This window comes from Belonocnema kinseyi, chromosome 4 (genome assembly GCF_010883055.1).
Source record: "Belonocnema kinseyi isolate 2016_QV_RU_SX_M_011 chromosome 4, B_treatae_v1, whole genome shotgun sequence".
Lineage (NCBI taxonomy): Eukaryota > Metazoa > Arthropoda > Insecta > Hymenoptera > Cynipidae > Belonocnema > Belonocnema kinseyi.
Genome location: NC_046660.1, coordinates 77756493 through 77776528, shown reverse-complemented (window position 1 = coordinate 77776528; position 20036 = coordinate 77756493). Strand labels below are relative to the sequence as shown.

Sequence of the window (20036 nt, the reverse complement as noted above, 5' to 3'; positions counted from 1 at the left end):
AAATCTAATACCTTCTCTGATGAGAATGTAAAAAGGATTTTAACAAAAAATGGAAACTGAATTTTCAATTTAAAAAATTATTGTCTGCTGAAAAAAAACGAATTTTCCACAAAACAGTTGTAATTTCAAGAAAATATTAAGTAGAATTTTTAATCAAAGGAAATTAATTCGAAACGAAAAATATAATAGAAGACTTTTAATTTAAAATAATTAACTTTCGACAAAAAATAGTAGGACGTTCTTATTGGGCTTTATTAATTGAATTCTAAGTTGAGCGAAAAAACCAGAAAAGTCCTTATGCGACTAATTTCGCCTAATCTTACAGCCAAATAATTCTATGTGTGAAATATATATCCCCGTGGTTAAAAAAAAAACCCTCCGTTAAAAAGACGATGCTTTTTTTTCTAGGCAACTTGAGTGAATAGGAGGAAGAGTGTAAAGTATGCCATTATGAGTGTCCTGAAACTACTTCCACTACTTTATATCTAGTTCGCTTGACGAAAAATGGCTTATACTACTTGGGACTCACTTAAAATTAAGTATACTATATGATATCCTCTGTGGCCAACGTCGCATACTACTTAATATCTAGTTTGGCTGGACAAAAATGAACTTTACTACTGGAAACTAGTTTAAAATCTGTTCTACTACTTTAAATCATCTGCGGCTAACTTAAAACGACTTAAACTACTCGAGACCTAATAAGGATTACTTGAAACGTCTTATACTACTATATATCTAGTGTGACTGACTTAAAACGACAAAGATTTTATACTGCTTAATACTATATGTGTCTAACTGGAAACAAACTATTCTACTCGATATCCACTAACGCTAAATTTAAACCTATTATTTTATTTTAAACCTTTTCTTCTGCCTGATATCATATGGGGCTAACTTTAAGTGACTTATACTAGTTGAAACCGTCTAAGATTGATTTCAAACATATTATTGTCTGGTTCGGCTGACTTAAAATGAACTATATGCTTGGTACTAGCTTAAAACCTGTTATACTACCTGATATCCTATGTGGCCAACTTTAAATGACTTATACTACTTGAAATTCACTAAGGTACGGTTGAAACGTATTATACTACTTGAAATCCACTGAGGCTGGCTTGAAACGTCTTATACTATTTGATGTCCAGTACACCTAAATCAAAATTACCTATACTACCTTTGAAAAAACTAAACTACTCATACTACTGGAAATCATTTGTGAATCAATTGAAACTGCTAAAGTTTCTTTATACTCTTTATGTCTAAATTGAAATAATTATAATTTCGAACAAAACACTTTGGCTTTATTTGGACGCGAGATCCATTAAACAGGACACGAAGTTTGAAAATAGAATTACTACAGCATCTGGTAAAGTGTAAGCGTTTTAGAATGGTTTTGGGATGGACCCGGCAGCTCGATTAATTTTCATAATTATTATCGGCTGTCGCTACAAGCGTGTTATGCGTCCACGCATATTTTAACAATATCGATGGATGTGAAAATTATTATAAGCCACTGTTAACTGCGTTACCATATTAACGTTGAAACGTGTAATTTCAAAAGAATCTGCTCGCTGTTAGAATTTCCTCAATAAATTTCTCTAACACCTATTACTTAATGTAATGAAATCAATGTCAGTTGACTGATAAGATTACTAACCTCTTCATGTCCAATTATTCTTCATTCTATTTAATAATTGATGTCCCACTTCCCTAACCAAAAATCTGTTATGAACCACGGACAGTGAGGCAAATACGTCAAAATTTGTACCATAACAGCCTAGAGCCGACAATATATAATCAATTTTGATATTTTCTTGTAAATACTCTCAAACATATTCTAAAGGAATATATTCAGTCAATTTTTTAGTTTGAGTTTCTATGATTCAACTTTTTCATAAAATGTTATTTTATAAACCAATTATGTAACCAAATGTAAAATTCGGGTTATTATTTACATAAATACATTCTGCTTTCACTAGAAGGACCTCAAATTGGTTTAATAGTGATTTTTTAACAGAAAACTTTATTCTTCTTGCTTATTTGTTAATGTTATAAATAAATGATATAGGCAGATTTTTATTGTTTTAAAGTTCACATAAATATAACTTTCCTAGGATTCTTAAGAAAATGAAGAAACAATTTTAAAACATTAAAAAAACTATTTTCTACTATAAAACGAATTTTCAACAAAAACGTTAAATTTTCAATCAAAAAGATGAATCCCTACTGAAAAAAATTCATTTTCATCGAAGCAGTTCAATTTCAAACCAATTTTAGTTCAATTTTCAACCCAAAAAGAACATTTCTCAACGAAAACGTAAAACTTAATATTTCGACTCAAAATATTTTAATTGTAAATAAAAAGAAGGTGATTTCTACCAAAAAAGACGAATTTTGATTTAAAACCTGTAATCCTTAACAAAAACCGATTCATTTTCAACCAACAAAAATTTACCAGTTAATAAAGAGACAACATTGCAACCAAAGAGATGAATTGTTAACTAAAATGATTAATCTTCAAAAAAGCAAAAATGAATGTGTAACAACCCGAGGCTCTGTCAAATCGAGTTCGCGGCGATGATATAAAGTATTGAGCGAGCACGTAGCGAGGTTTCAAAAAAATATTCAATGTTTCACAAGTGCTCGCTAAATAAGTTTTCCTAAACAAAATTTTAAATCTTACTAAATGCATTCTTTTTATCTCCCAGATTCTTTTTCGAAATAATGTTTTATCTTCGATCAGAACTAATCTTTGAGAATAAAACTTTCACCATTTAAAATTTGACCAGAAATCATGCAGTGGTAATAGTTATTTTTGTATTTGTTATCTTAGCCAAAAGTTTGCCAAGTATCATCACTTTTTTAAAATGAATATTTAATTAGTTTTAACCTTTCCCTTGGAATATTTGAATTCACGTTAGATAAAGAAGTAATTTTCTGAACGATTAAACTAATTCGGTTAACAGAGACTCCATCAGGTGTGCCAATCGAAAAAACAGGAAGATTAGTATCACTCGGATTAAGTTGCAAGTGGTTTCTCTACCATTGGTGCTTTGCAGTTTTGCTGGCACTCGACCAACTCTTTCAGTGTTTTCTTTCCCCAACCTTCAGGCTTTCTTCGAAACCCTCTAGCTTCTGGCCTAACACCAGAAAGCATATAATGAAACCCGGACTGGTGCCTGCCCTCATATAGGATACTCAAATGTGGTGAGCCAATTGCTTCCGATAGAGTGGCCAATCATCGGAAACCAATATAAACGCAAACCAACCCCTCTTGCCTACATATGTATGCAGATCCGAAATTTTACTTGAGAATATACATTGAACCAATGAAAGCGAAACCTGCTCTACTTCAATGTCATGACATCCTGAGAAAATTTCGATTCTCCAGCTTATTGGATCCGAAAATTAACAGTTATTAAAACCAGCTTGATTAGACCTGAGATTGTATGGAGTCATGGAGAACAAACCTCTCTACATATTTTTCAGAAACAGAACACATTACATATTTATTGTGTCAACCGGTTTTCCTAGAATTTTAAAACTGTTCAACAGGTTTGTAATTCATTGTTATGACCGCTACACCCTCGCGAAAAAATATAGATCATTCAGTACTAGCCTATAATAATTTTCCTATAATTAATTTCTGATAATTTTTTGCAATCCTAGAAAAATCATTTAAAAATCGTAAGGATAAGCTCAGAATAGAAATAACTAATCTTAACAAATTGAAGAAAGTGATGGAGAGATAGAGGAGTTACAAAATTTTATTTCCAGAAAAAACAGAGAGTCCACCAAAAAGTCAGTCGATGTGTTATGTTACAATGAATAACTTATTAATTTACGGTATTTATATATACCAAATTAAAACCAAAGATTTTTTGTTAGAAACAATGTAACTTTTTTTTAACTTTCCAAATCGTTATTGACTATTCAAGAACGATCGTTGAAAGATCGTGAATAGATCATTCCACGCGTCTCGAAGACGCATTCATTCATATCAAATACAGTATTGTTACATTCCTGATATAAAAAGGTCCTCTTATAAACAAAGTAAAGAATTTAAAAAAAGGTTCAATCATAGAAGGTAGGTCAATAGATCCTTCGACATATCTCGAAGACGCGAACAAACATGTCAGATATCGGTACCGGTGGATAAAAAAAGGTGCAACAATGTGTCGATCGATGCGTTTTGAAGAGGCGAAAAAATACACGAAGTACAGTATTGATGCAGTTTCTACATCAAAAAATATTTTATCGTATTAACAGAATGACCCACTTTTTTAAACTTCATGAATTGGTACTCGCAGGTCACAAAAATTTCAACAATAGATCAATTACTGCGTGTCGAAGACGCAAACAAAGAAACTATATTTCGTACTGTTGTATATTGAATGTCAAAAAAGTTTATTTGAACAGTTAGTTTATTACAAACTTCTCTCTACGAGGAAGCAAAAATTTAAGGATTATCAAAGAACTCTTCAGAACTTCTGAAGCTTTAAAGAAATATCAAAAAATTTTACAAGATTTTAATGAATTTATTGCAGCTTCAATTATTTTAATGAATTTCTGGCATGACATAAAATGGTAGCATTTGCAAAGATTGTAAGACCCATTGAAAGGGATTTCTACAGACCTTTGAAAAACAAATTCAATTGTAAGAGATTTTAAGGTATTTCAAGAAATTTAGCAAGATTCAAGGGATTTTATTGAAATTCCAAAGATTATTAAGATTTCGTGGTATTATAACGTTTTTTTATCTGAGAACTCTATTAAATATTCACAGGATTTTGAATCATTTCTAATTATTCTAATGGATTTTTACATTTATATACTTTCTTATCTTAAAATATTTCAAAAAAATGTAAGAAATTTCAAACATTTAAAAAAAGGTCAACGAATTTTTTATTTGTTTAAAAGTTTTTACGCGATTTAAAAAAAAAACACAAGATTTGAAGGAAGTTACAGGCCCCCTGATTATTTTAAACTCGTTACGTTAATTTAAAATATTTTTGATGTTTTAAGCGATTTTAATAAATTCCAAAGAGTTTAAAAATATTTAGAAAATTAAATGATTAGGAATTTCTAGCGATTCGAAAAATTCCAAGGCACTTTGAGGCTTTTTGAGGAAATTCACAAGATTTCAAGGGTTTTATTGAATCTCTTAAGATTACAAAGATTTCTGGTGATTTGAATGGTATTTTTTATAAAATTTTAATGAATAAGTTCAGTTTAATTCATACTGAAGAGATTTCAAATAATTCATATTTATTTCGATGAATTCTTACGAGTTCAAAAGATTTTAAGAAATATACAACATTCGAAAGATTTGAAAAAATTAAAGTTTTTTTAAAAGTTTAAACTATTTTAAGAGGTTCCAATAATTTGAATGGATAACAAAGATTTATGTAGAAGGTTCTAAAGATTTCAAGGATTTTAAGCAAATTTCAGAAGATCTAACGTGTTTCAACGTGTGTTTCAAAGATACAATTTTATTTTTTAGGGATTTTAAATGATTTCTACAAATTTCTGACTTTTTTACGGATTTAATGGAAAATGGAAGTTTTATCGTACTTTCATCCCATAAATTCTTCAATACCTCTTCGATACTGTTTTTCGATTACTGTTTTTGAATTATTTAGGACTCGTAAAATTGAAAAAAAGTGGGACTGTTCTGGCACTTTTGTCTAAAAAAGTCATGGTGAAATAAGGCATATTTTGAACTTTTTAAGTACTTCCATCCTATTTCACTAGTAGTTTCTTTGGACATAAATTTCATCAGCATTTGCAAATTTCCAAAAAATTAAAACGGAACTTTTGTGGTACTTTGTCCCAAAAAATACTTAGGACTTGCAAGAATTTAAAGGAAAAAATTAGGTCGGACTTTTCTCGTATTTTTGTTTTAAAAAAGTCTTACTAAACTTAAAACAACAACAAAATAAGTAAGACTTTTTCGATACTTTTGCCCTTAAAAAGTCTTGAAGGAGTGCAATACCTATTACTGTACTTTATTGGAATTTTATCTGGGATCCAGTTAGGATACCAATGGATCTTTTTTTACTTGAGCATTCGCAGCTTTATCATGCGTAGTTTATCTTCTTTTTATATTTATTTCTTCAGTTTTTTGGAATTGTTTACTCTAATTCTGAATGTTATATATTTATTTTGTATACAATGATTTTATATAATGAATTTCTATAATCGCGAATAATTATCGGAAATTTAATATAGGCCTATACTGACTTTTACACTTTTTTTTTTGTACAGTTTCAGACCTGGCTTTAGTTAAACTAATGCCTTAATCTAGCTTAATTGACTTTTACCTTGATACTGTTTGTAAAATTATAAGTTAAAATTTAATTTAGAATGCCGAATGCCTTAAAAACTAGATAAAAGCAGCTTTTACCTTTTTATAAGAAGCCAATATTCGCGAAACCTTAAATTGTATTCGTCAAGATATAATACATAATTCCTCAGATCTGATTCCATCTCACTGGAGTTCAATTTTGAACCGGCGTTAATGAAATAATCGTTAAACTCAAGAAACATCACATTAGAAATTTAGGTGTTCTAAAAGCTTCACGTTTCTCCGAGCGATATTATGAATTGCCTCCAATGAATTTTATATGAATTGAAAACTGTTATATTTCTGAATTTCTCTCTCCTGAAAAAAATTATTTATAAGTAATTTTAACTGACTTAATGGTGAATTTAGTGTATTCATGACAATTTAAGATAAAAAAAGACTTAAAAGAGAATTGAAATTAATGCAAGAGATCTTAAGTCAATGTAGGGAAATTCAATTGAATTTAAATTGATTCAAGAGGATTCAAGTGATTTAAAAAGGAGCCAAAGGATCATTTGCCTCTTAAATATGTTTGTTCACAGGAAGTAAGATATGACTATTTTGTCGTTTTAAGCAACAAAAAAACACTTCTGAGAAATTATGAGTATTTGAAATATTTCAATTTTTTGAATAAAAATACTACTATTTTCTTTAAACGTTTCAAACTCTTGACCTATTTGTGAAAATATTAAAAGTTGATTTTCTCGAAACACCCTCCTTTTTTTCGCTATAATTTTTGTCCTGAATTCTTGTTCGAAGTTGGAAGTTCACCTTACTTCCCCGTCTTGGAAAAAGTACGATGGACAGTAGGCTTCTGCCTGGGACTACGAAACCTTAAACAATAACAATTTTTCAAATAGTGCGTTTCTTCCGGACACTGCATTTACATTTTTTCATTAAATAAAATCTAATAGCATAAAACCCAGTTGATATTTTTACTCGAAAATAATAATTTAGGAAAGTTAATTCATCTTTCTGAACAGGATTATATGAGTCGTTGAAACTTTAGGGGAAATTATTCTTAGTCATGCCGAGAGGCACTAGAATGTAGAAGGAGTAAAACGAAGAACTGTGGATCGTAAACTTAATTTGAAACTTTCTTTCAGGAGGGTATCGGTTCCTTGAAAGTCGTTCCTGGAGGAATCGAGTTAAGAGGTCAAGCTGCCATTTTAGACGCCCTGATAGCATCCAGTGTAAGGTCGAGGAGAGGTAGAAATTTAGTCCTGGAATCCTGGGGAAACTTCACAGCTTCCGCAAGGTCACACGATGGCCGAGTCCTTGCTAGATTCACACTCAGTAAGAAAAAAATATATATTTATATCATACACTACCGAGAGTTAATTAAATTTCAAAGAGATTTGAGTGCATCGATTTTTGAATTTTCTTTCAATCACATTTTTTTGCAAACACTTATACTTAGATAACAAATAATTATATAAGTGCAAACAATTTTACAGATAATATTCAGGAGGCAATAACACTTAAAAAAAGTTATTTATTCACAAATAATTAAGTTTAAAAATAATAATTATATATGATATTATAGTTCAAAAAATAATGAAACCCGATTAAACTTTTACCAAAAGAGAAGAATTTCCTTTCAAGAAAATACATGTATTTTCAACTAAGCAAGATAAATTCTCAACCAGATATAAAATAGTTGCATTTTTGTTTAAAAAATTACTTTTCACTAAAAAATTAATTTAAAAAAAATAGTTGAATTTCATCCAAAGAGATGAATCCTTAATAAATAAAAGATATTTTGATCAAAGTAATTCAACTTTAAACTAAGTGTAGTATTAAATTTTTTATTCAAATGGATAAATTCTTGACGAAAATTTTGTTCCTAATATTTCACCTGAAAAAAAATTTTATTATGAATAAAAAAGTTAAATTCTACCAAAAAAGACAACTTTTTATTTAATAAATGTAATTCTTAAACCAAATGATTCATTTTCTACCTAAAACTTACATTTTCAACCAAAAAAATGGTTCAGTAAATAAAGGAAGAAAATTTCAACCGAACAGATGAATTTTCAACTATAATTACGAATCATTAACAAATAAAAAATTAATTCATAACAAACAAATTTAACTTTTCACCAATTAGTGAAATTTTCAACAACAAAAAACAAAATTATTTTGTTCTCTGAAACAATTTTAAATTTCTTTGAAAACTTATACATTTTTTTAAATATCCAACAAACTTACGTTATGTTTTATATTTTTTAATCAGTTTATATCCTCTACATATTTTCTTAACATCTTCTCAAATCTTATAAGACTTCTAAATATCTTTTAATATAAGTTTTGCTAACAACATTTTTATGCCTCCAAAATAAAAAAGATTGTCTTGAAATCTTCCAGATTCTTTTTCGAAGTGTAACTTGAAATCATTGATTAAAACTAATGTTGGAAAATAAAACATTAATCATTTAAAAATTTTCCAGAAATCTTATAGTGCGTCACGGTTATTTTTTGTTTGTTTGTTTTCTTTACCAATAATTGGTTCTACCAGTATCATATTTTATTCTTCTCGTCTCTTGTCAAATATCAAAAAGTTGCAAGTAATAGTAAAGTAGAAACATTTTAAGAACAGAGTTATTCCGTGATATTAAAAAATCTTTTACAACTTTTTTCCCACATGAATGAGATTGAAAATAATTATATATCATAGTTTAATAAAGCAACGAATTTCGATTATTACTTTATTAGTTAGTTTTAACATAAAATGTCCACAATTGCTTGAATAAAAGTATGAAATTAAGTGATTTTAAATTAAAAACTTAAAATTAAGCAGACTTCTTGAATTTCTTGAAAACACGAAATTTCCTGCATTCCCTAAATTATCTAATTTTTATAAACTCTGAATTATTTTAAATCCCTATATTCGCTGAATACTTTAAATTCCCTGAATTTCTTAAGTGTCCAAAATTTCTTGAAAACTATGTATTCCTGAAATTTCCTGCATTCTTTTAATTCTCTTAATTTCATGAAATCCTTGAATTCTGTGAAAGCCTTACGATCCTGGAATATACTGAATTCCCTTAAGGCGCTGAAATCCCAAAAATTCTCTGTATCCCTGAAATCCTTGGATATCTTCAATTCCTTGAATGTCCGATATTCCCAGAATTCCTTGATTTTTCAGAAATCCCAGCATACCTTTAATTTTAGTGGCTTGAAATCCTGCGATAAGTCTGCGCTACTTCTGCGACGATGACTTTTTTTATTCATTATGATTCTAATCAGTGCCAAACCAGTTTAAATTATGTCCGGGGTTAAAACTAACCTAAAGCAAACACCTTCATTGATACAAACTACCCCTAAGGGCTGCCACCCACCCTTACGCAAAGTATTCATTTACATTCATCCTGATTGAGAGTACCCATTGATACCGGACACATTTTAGGACCGATGTCGATGGGCACCGGTAATTTGGGCAATTTTAACGATTTGTTTTCGTTAAGGGTGATGGTTTTTCTACCCCAAAAGCTTTCCCTATCTGCAAATTTCTTTTTTTTTGGATATGTTGTTTGGGCTATTCAAATACACATTTTAGGACCGGTGTCAATGGGCACCGGTAATTTGGGCAATTTTAACGAGTTTTTTTTTCGTTAAGGATGACTGTTTTTCTACCCCTAAAAGTTTTCCTGGGCTGCGATTTTCTTTATTTTTGGATATGTTATCAGGGGTGTCCAAAAATACATTTTAGAACCTGTGTCGATGGGCACTGGTAATTTGGGTAATTTTAACGATTTTTTTCGTTAACGGTGACGGTTTTTCTACCCCCAAAAGTTTTCCTCGGCCGCGATTTCCTTCATTCTTGGATATGTTGTTAGGGGTGTCAAAAAACATATTTCAGGGTCGATGTCGATGGGCACCGGTAATTTCGACAATTTTAACGATTTTTTTTTCGTTGATGGTGACGGTTTTTCTACCCCCAAAAGTTTTCCTTGGCCGCGATTTTCTTCATTCTTGGATATGTTGTTAGGGGTGTCAAAAAACACATTTTAGGGACGGTGTCGATGAGCACCGGTAATTTCGACAATTTCAACGATTTTTTTTTTTCGTTAACGGTGACAGTTTTTCTACCCATAAAAGTTTTCCTTGGCTGCGATTTTCTTTATTTTTTGATATGTTGTTCGGACTGTTCAAAGACACATTTTAGGACCAGTGTCGGTGGTCACCGGTAATTTCGACAATTTTAACGATTTTTTGTCCGTCAACGGTGACGGTTTTTCGACGCCCAAAAGTTTTCCTTGGCTGCGATTTTCTTCATTTTTGGATATGTTGTTAGGGTTGTCTAAAGACACACTTTAAGATCGATAATTTGGGCAATTTTAACGATTTTTTTTGTTAAGGGTGACGGTTTTTCTACCCCCAAAAGTTTTACCTAGCTACGATTTTCTTTATTTTTTGATATGTTGTTAAGGCTGTCAAAAGACACATTTTAGAAACGGTGTCGATGGGTACTGTAATTTAGGTAATTTTAACGATTTTTTTCGTTAACGGTGACGGTTTTCTACCCCGAACAGTTTTCCTTGGCCGCAATTTTCTTCATTTTTGGATATGTTGTTAGGGGTGTAAAAAAACACATTTTAGGAACGGTGTCGATGGGCACCGGTAATTTGGGAAATTTCACCGAATTAGTTTTCGTTAAGTTTAACGGTTTTTCTACCCCAAAAGTTTTCCCTGTCTGCGATATGCTTTATTTTTGGATATGTTGTTTGGGATGTCCAAAGACGCATTTTAGGGCCGGTCTTAGTGGGTACTCTCAATCAAATGTAAATGAATATTTTGCGCAAGAGCGGGTGGCAGCCCTGGGGTTAGTTTGGATCAATGAAGGTGTTTGCCTTGAGTTATTTTTAATCCCAGACATCATTTAAACATGTTTCGCATTGATTTTAATCATAATTAATAAAAAAAATCATCGTCGCAGAAGTAACGCAGACTTATCGCAGGATTTCAAGCCACTTCAAATTTTCGGATTCCCAGAATTCCTATAAATTCCTTGAACATCGTGAATTCCTCAAATTTTTTGAATTCTCAGAATTCCATGAATATTCTAAAATCCATACGTCCTCTCAAATCCGAAAAATCTCTGAATTTATCAATTCCCTTAAATCTTCCATTCTTTAAATCCCTGAAATCTTTGAATATTTTGAATATTCTGAATATGCTGAATTTTCTGGATTCTCTGAATTCTCTGAATTCTAACAGAATTTAAATTAAGAGTTAATAATAAATCATCAAAAAACGAGTGGATGTACAATTCAAATGATAGTGTAGTTTCAAAAATTCTTTTGGAAAAAAATATTTTAAAAAATATACCTCCACTGTTAGATTGATATAAATAAAAGTTTGTCTCTGAGTTTAAATTTTCAACTCTGTAAGAAAAATAAAATGAAAACATTCGCTTTTATGTTTTCTTCTCCGACGATACTTTTGTGACAGTTCCACAATTGAAAAAAGCTATAAAAATGAACAGAAATTTTACTACGCGTAGCATAAAGTTTCCCTCATTTTGGTGAGATATGGATAAAATATCGAGAAAATGTCAATGGTAAATTTAAAAGCTAACTATTTGAATTGCAGATGAGGACAGAGTAGATTGCGTATCGAGAGGATTCAGAATAACAGACCCCCGAGGAGGACTTTTGTTTTCCGCAGACCGAGAACGAGTCGTCGTCGGAGCGGAAACGTTGAGGGTAACCGGCCTCGGAGGTGCAATCTTCAAAGGAAGCGTCCAGACGCCTCTGGTCAGTGCAGAATCTGGACAAAATCTGAGGTAAGTTGAAGCCAAATATAAAAATTTCAATGTAATTCACAAAAATGCAACAATGCAGTTTTTAAAAGACGAATTTTCGACATAAGAGTTAAATTTTCAAAAAAGCTCATTTTAACCAAAAATAGAATTTGCTAATAAAATGTTTGAATTTTAACCCTAAAAAACAAATTTGAAGCCAAAAAGTTACATTTTCAACCAAACAGATGAACATTAAGCTGAAATTATGAAGCTTCAAACAAGCAAGTGAATGTTTAACCGAGTAGATCACTTTTCAACAAAAGGGTTGAATTTTCAAAACAAAAAAGTTCGTTACAAACTAATGAGACCCCACCTATAATATTACGTCACGCTCTTTCGACCCCTCCCCCCCTTCACATCATGCAGGGAATGACTCGTCCCCCTATATATCGCGATTTGTCACGCTTGACAAGAACCCCCCCCCCCCTGTCCCTTGGTGCGTGACATCATAAGTGAACGCTCCCCTATTAAGAAAAGCTTATGAAAATTAATCTCTTTTAGTTGCTGATTCAGCTATTTACTCGAAAATTCATCTATTTTTTTAATGCAACTGTAATTTTAAATTGAAGTATTTTTTGGTTAAAATAATGTCAACTATTACATTCTCGTTGATAATTCGTTTATCTCAGTTTAAAATTTAATTTTTGTTAAAATTGTTTGGCTTGAAAATGCAACAATTCAGTAGCCATTTTTTCTGCCTTGCTTCCAAATTTAACTTGTTCGTTTCGAAATGTATCTCTTTTGGTACAAAAGTCTAATTTACCTTGGTTAATAATTCAACTGTTTTTGTACAATAATAATCTGATAGGGTTAACTATTCAGCTATTTTTATGAAAATTCGTTTTTTTGTTGTTAAATTCAACTGGGTGCGATTTCAAATTAAAATCTTCTTTGTTTGAAATAATACCAGCTATTATATTTTTCTTTGACGATTCGTCAATTTTTGTTGAAAATCCATACATTTAATTAAAATTTGAACTATATATTTGATTGAAATGTAACTCTTCTGTTGAAAATTTATATTTTCAATTTGAAAAAACAACTTTTTTGTGGAAAGTTCGTTTTCTTGACATGAAAATTTAAGAATTTAAAAGATTTTTTCTTCCTTGCTTTAAAATGGAGCTTTTCTGTTTGAAAATTTATTTCTTTTGGTAAACGAATTTAATTTTTTTAATTGAAAATTCAACTATTTTGATAGAAAATTATCCTAATTTGGTTAAAGATGCAGCTATTTTGTTGAAAAATAGTTTGTTTTGGTTGAATTTATCTATTGTTGGTTGGTAATTCATGCATTTTCTTAAAAATGTAGGTATTTTTGTAGAAAGTAAAAATCTTCTGAAAATTAACTTTTTTGTTGGAATTTGATCTATTTTGTAGAAAATTCGTCTTCTTGGTTTGAAAATGGTACAAAATTAAACTATTTAGTTAAAAATTAATTTTCTTGTCGAAAATTAATATTTTCGGTATGAAAATTCAACCAAGTCGCTGAAAATTCATATATTTTGTTGAAAATTTAACTTTTTGAGTAAAAAGTCCAAATTTGGTTCAAAAGTAACTTTTTTGTTGAAAATCCGTCCTTTTGACTGAGGAAATGAAAAAAGTAAATTTTTAGGTAACGCGAGGTCACTTTATCTTGTAACTGTAACTAGTCACAGTTACAGGAAATGACAGTAACTAATTACCTTTTTTTGCTAAGTAACGTTACTGTCACTAGTTACTCAAAAAAGTAGGTCACACAACACTGGTTTCAATTTACCAATTTTAATGCATTTATATACCTTCACATTAAACACAAACTTTTAGCTCTTTCAAAATTTTCGTCATCTAAATTTTAAATTTCGGGAGATATATTCTCGTAAAAAAAGTAACAATGGGGAAAAATCTTAAAAACAAGAAGAAAAGAGGAGCAGAATTTTCCAACTTTTTGTCGGAAAGTTTGACCTAGGAGCTATTGAGTCTATCCGGAAATCGTTCAACCGAAAATGGTGACTCCTTGCTCTCCTTTTCCTTCTGTTCAGTCTCTTTTCACTCTCAATTCTTTTTCTTTCCCTTCCCTCTAAGTAACTTCACCTCGGGCAACCAGCGGGAAGTATTATCCGTATAGCTTGCAGTCGTACTGCCATCGCGGTTATTGATAGCGCTGGGCAATTTACAGACGGATTTACGATTACAATAAAACTTTGCTCGCGCGGAAAATTATATTCATAGGATTGGATTCGCGCCAGATATGAAATACCGCGAAGAGGAAAAGCAACGAAGCGCAAGTCGTAGAAACGATGTTGCGGCTTCGTTTTCTATTCAACTTCTTGTTACCGTTTGAATCGATTATTGTAAAAGATCGTAAGACACAGGGAATTGTAGTCAACTTGGGAATGAGAAAAGATCAATTTGGTAGAATATTTGCGAGGCATAATTTGATTCTATCATATCTGATGCAATTATTAGAAAGTGCATGGCGCTATTTTTGATTAATATCTCGAAACTATCTCAAAACTATTGTTGTTGGTGTTTTGAACAGTTCCAAGAGCATCAGAAAAACTTCTAAAAATCCCTGAGAAAATTAATGCAAACTTTTTATTTTGACAAGTAAATTTTTAGATAAAATTGATAAAGATTTAAAAACACCTCAAATGATTTCCTCAAAAAAATTTAAACGATTTTAAAGCCAAATTTTCAATTAAAGATATTACAAAGTTTTATGATATATTCAACCAAACTTGTGATATATTTAAAAGCTTCAAAAAGATTTAAATTTAACTTCCAAATTAATAAGGTTTGCAAAAAGTTTTAAAAAATGTACATTTTTTAATATTAGGAAATAAAAAATTTGAAGATTTAAATTTTTTAGAATTCTAAGAAAATTTTTAGTAAGTCTTAAAAATATTTAGAAATTTACATGATATTGTAGTGATTTGAAATAGTTTAAACCTCGGAAATATTTTCGAAAATATATCAAATTTTTTTTCAAATTTCTAAAAGTCGTAAATATCTTTTAAGCTGACTCGAATGTTTTCTAATATTTTGTTCAATCATGTGAAGTAATTTTTTTTTATTATCTAGATTCCTTTTTCGATATTTCTGAAATCTTCAAAAATCTTTTTTAACTTTCTCAAAAATCTTAAGAAAATTATATTTACATAACTTTAAAATCAAACTTATAATAGGTTATTTATTTGTTCTCAGGTCACAGAATCTGATTTTACCTCGAATGGATATTCTGATTATTAATATTAAAGACCAGTCTTTTAATATTGTCGTACTTTTAACACAGAAAATTTCATAAATCGAATAAAACAATTTCATGCTAAAACTTAAAAGTTTCATATTTATTTATTTTATCAACAAAAATCAAATTAAAAAAAATTGTTCAGCCTGCAAAGATTAATCTTCTACAAATAATATTAAATGTTCACCAATATACGTGTACTTTGAAACAAATAGTTAAATTTAAAACTAAATAAAAGAAGTTTTACCTAAAAATTAAAAAGTTAAATTTCTAGTAAAAAATTAATTGTCAATCAAGAAAAAGAATTGCTAACAAAAATAAAGAAGTTTCAACCAAAATGATAAATTTTCCAACCAATGGCAATTTTAACCGAAAAAGACGAAATTTTGAACCAAGAAGATTAGTTTTCTACAAGAAAGAATTGTTATTAAAAAAATTTTTTTATAACCAATAATAGATTAGTTACATTTGTAGTTAAAACAACTAATTTTACGCATACAAAAAAATAATTGTTTAACAAACTAATTACATTTTTTACCAAAGCGATGAACCCTTACAACAAAATTAATTTTTAATACAGTAGTTCAAATTATCTTTTTTAATTAATAATTGAGTATGTTGAATTTGAAAATATCAATTTTTAAATAAATAGTTCAACTCTCCTCAACTAACAAGATGAATTTTAAACTAAAATGATGAATCTTGAACTGGAATAGTTAAATCTTCAGTTAAAAAAAAAAATTAATTTTTAGCCAAAAAAATTAATTTTTAACCAAAGACATTAATTTCCAACTAAATGATGGCTCATCGACAAAATCTTTTAAATCAAGTAGTTTAATTTTCAACTAAACAAGATTTCATTTTTTGCCTAACAGTTGAATCTCCGACCCAAAAAGGCGAATTTTCAACAAAAAAAATCGAATTTTCTACCAAAATGATTACTTTTTAACTAAATTGTTAAATTTTCAGCTGAAAATAAAATCTACAGGAAGAAGTAAAAGCAGCAAAAAAATATAAATACAAGACAAATACATTACTGATAAGAATATCATATCAGAATGGTCGCAAAACTTGATTTTTAAGATTCCACCTGTTTTCCCTTATGATTTTTTATTTTTCCGGACCATCGATATTAAAAAGCTTGAATCCTAATTTTCTCAATTTTAATCTGTAATAAACGGAATAAGAAAATTTAAAATTACAGTCGAAAATTTTCAATTTTATTATCGTTGAATGTTATTTAAAGCGCCTCTTATCGAAATTGCCTGAGTTTTGCAAGATTTTGGTCAAAACACTGACTTTTCTTGACCAATATAATTCCCTAAATTTTCCCTGATTTACAGGTTTTTCCTCGTCGATGGCCATCCTGATAAATTCCATGGTCTAAACATCTTAATTTCTAAATAACTAAACCAAAATACAATAAATATTTTTTTAAACAGGCGGTTGTTCTCTGGAGATATCAGATTGAATCCTGTTTCGAGAATATTATAATCCTTTCAGTTATTCTTTTTCGTCTGTTCCATCTGTTCTTTATACCCGTTATTGTTCATTCGATACGGATTGTAATTTTAAAACGAATATAGTGATGCTTTCGACCAAATTTCCAATTTTCTACAACTAACTCGAGTAAAATATCCCAAAGGCAGACCACGTCAAATCGACAAAATTCTTCACCTGCCTACCGTCGAGTTCAACTGTGAGGAAAAAGTATCTGCAATTTTTGATTCAGAAGTTCCCGAGGTCATATTTTTCAAGCCCTGTTAAAGAGTTTCAATAATTGAATCTTGGTGAATCTCTGACTCTGATAGGGCGATTTTTGTAAGAAAAAAAATTAATGAATTAATTTTTATAATACGATGTATTATAAAATAAAGTAATAATTTTAAGCAATCCTAACCAACAGAATCATATTTTTCGTTTCAAGAATTGTTTTTTTTAAATATGGCCTTTCAATAAAATCTACTTTTATTTGTCATTGTTTTTTATAAACCTTACATAAATTTAATTAACATTATTTTTTTTAATTTGATTAATTATAACCCTAGGGAAATACGGCATCTCACCTTATGCAATAATATAACAATTAATTAGCAAATAAAAAGTTATCGCATTGCGGACAACTTCTTTGTCCCACTGCACCAATTTGAAAAGTATCATACCGAAAATGTACCGCAAAGACATTGAGTTTAGTTTGAAAAATATCGTAACAAAGAGTTATCAGAAAGAAATTCGTAATTGATGCCGTAAAAAAAGGAACCGGACTTTTGGTAAAATAGCCTGATTCTGAATTTGTTTTTAAAAATTGTTTATATAATTGATAGTTCTTTTTGATTTGTAAGGTATTATTGGAGAGATTCATCCGAAATATACTCTTGAGTTGATTCCATAAAAAACTGAACCTATTCATTAGAAAATGTACAAACTCTGAATTTGTTTATAAAAATTGTCAAAAGCATGGTAAAATATAACTATACTAAAAAGAAACGTTCAAAATTATATAGCTGTAACATATGAATCTTGAAAGTTGAATATTTTTGCAATTATTTTTATTTTATACATTTATAATTTTTGGAACTTGCAACATTCAAAATTAGGAACTTGAATTTTGTCTTCTAAAATCATCGAAATTAAATTTTTTTAACACATTTATAAAATTAGAGAGTTTTTCATTATAAATATTTAAAAACAAAGAATTTTCCATTAAAAATCGTAAGAATTAATGAATTTTCTATTGCCAATTTTACAATTTGCACAACAATTATATTGTACATCTTTGAAATTAAAGCTTTTTTAATTTCAAAAATTGACAATAAAAAAATTTGTCAATTTCATGATTAACATTCCAAATTCCTTCAATTTGGAAGATTTAGAATCGAAAACTTAACTTTTAATCCTTAATATCATCCAAATTTAGGAATTTGTTATTTCTTCAATTTGAAAAACTTAGGATTGAGAGCTTGTATTTTGATGTTTACAAGAATAAAAATGCGGAAAAAACTCATTCGACTACACGGACGGAAGGACACCTAAACGAAACTATAATTTTTTCTGGTCTAAAGTTTGAAAAAAGTTAATATAATTTTTTCTGTCCGGGACTACAAAATTAACTAGAAAATTAATATTACTTTAAACTGAAGAATATATTTAAATTTGAAAAATAGGAAATAAAAGTTAGAAATGCGTAATAAGTGCTCATAGCTCGCTATCTTAGCTAATCAATGATGAATAAAAAATTTAAATTGTATAGTATTTTTAGTAAAAATTTCGGTTGATCTGCCTGTTTAACATTAAACCTTTTTTCCGTCCACAGGTTAGAATCGGTGACGAGGTCCTTAAAAATTGAGGCACCGCAGCGGGTGGTATTGGAATCCTTTGGAGGTGAAATATCAGCCACCTGCCTCTCGGATATGCAGCTTCAAAGTATCGAAGGTGCAATCAGGTTCGAGTCAAAATCCATCTTCCTCAAAGGTCTGAAAATCGCTGTCCCAGTTCAAGGACATTCATCCCGGGAGCAGCAGCAGCAATATTCAAGCCGGTCTTCATCGCACCAGAATCAACGGGAATCTACAATCTACCAACTCTGTGCCTGTGCGAGTGGCAAACTTTTTCTCGCTAGTCCTGAAGGAGTTTGCCAGGCCGACAAAACCATCTGCTAATATCGAACTCATTAAGTTAATGATTAATATTGATTAATTGGTTAATTAATTACTCCACAAAATAAAATAATTAATTAATGAATTAACCTGGATTAATAGAGATTTAAAAGTCCCTGTTTCATTTAAGATGACAGAGGGTCTTCTCCAGGAACACTTCCGTTATCGTGAAGCACCAGCTTCTCGAAAAATCATGATTGGTTCAGAATTTTTAATATTTTCTGAACGACATGATAAATCCGTGTATCTATAAGGTAAGGGGTCCTAGTAAGAAAATTCAGATCAGAAAGAGTATATTTAAATCACTATTGGATTTTTTATTTACACTAGATTATTTTTAAAGTGTTTAAGATTTTGTTGAGTGTATGTATTTAAATTTTATGAAGGATGAATGCTATCAGAATGTTTGTGCTATATTGTAAAAGATATAAAGATAGGCATGTAATTGAGTCATTGAAATTATGAATGATATTTAGGGTCACTACTTCAATTCGTCTCTTCAGTTATTTAATTTTTTTTGATATTTTTGATATTTTAATACATTGAACTCTTACAGATATATTTAATAAATGACAGGATGTTAAAGATGAAAATGTGCTTAAAGACTTTTTCATTAAAATTCATATGTGAAAAAATTTTGTTTCAAAGTTATCGCCCTTAAAGTCAGGAGCTCTTATCAGGGCCCCTTACTCAAAAATGTATGTAGCTACGCGATGTATATCTTGTATATCAATAAAACGTACGATTACCGTTGAACGTTAGATTTGACAATACTGTCTATTCATTTAAGCTTTACCCTTATCTACATTATTATGCTGATAAGATATAAAACAAATGTTTTTTTATTTTAAAAAAGTGGCGAAGAAATACTATTAATAGAAATAGCTATGTCATTAAGGAGGCGTGGCCAATTCCAGTACATAGGGGGCGTGAACATTATGGGCGTGGTAAATAGAAAATGTAGTGAGGGCCGCTCTAGAAAAATTTGATTGACGTTTT

General features: G+C 29.8%; 1 protein-coding gene across 3 annotated transcripts in view; it reads left to right on the top strand.

The window, feature by feature from the left end:
• Positions 1-19766, top strand: part of LOC117171948 (zeta-sarcoglycan) — a 652034-nt gene extending 632268 nt beyond the window's left edge. For all 3 annotated transcript variants that reach the window (XM_033359627.1, XM_033359628.1, XM_033359629.1), the window contains 3 exons: positions 7456-7645; positions 11945-12137; positions 18695-19766. In XM_033359627.1, coding sequence (XP_033215518.1) covers positions 7456-7645; positions 11945-12137; positions 18695-19040 — 729 coding nt within the window. In that variant the 3' untranslated portion in view covers positions 19041-19766. The remainder of the gene's footprint in view (positions 1-7455; positions 7646-11944; positions 12138-18694) is intronic.
• The last annotated feature ends 270 nt before the right edge of the window (positions 19767-20036 follow it).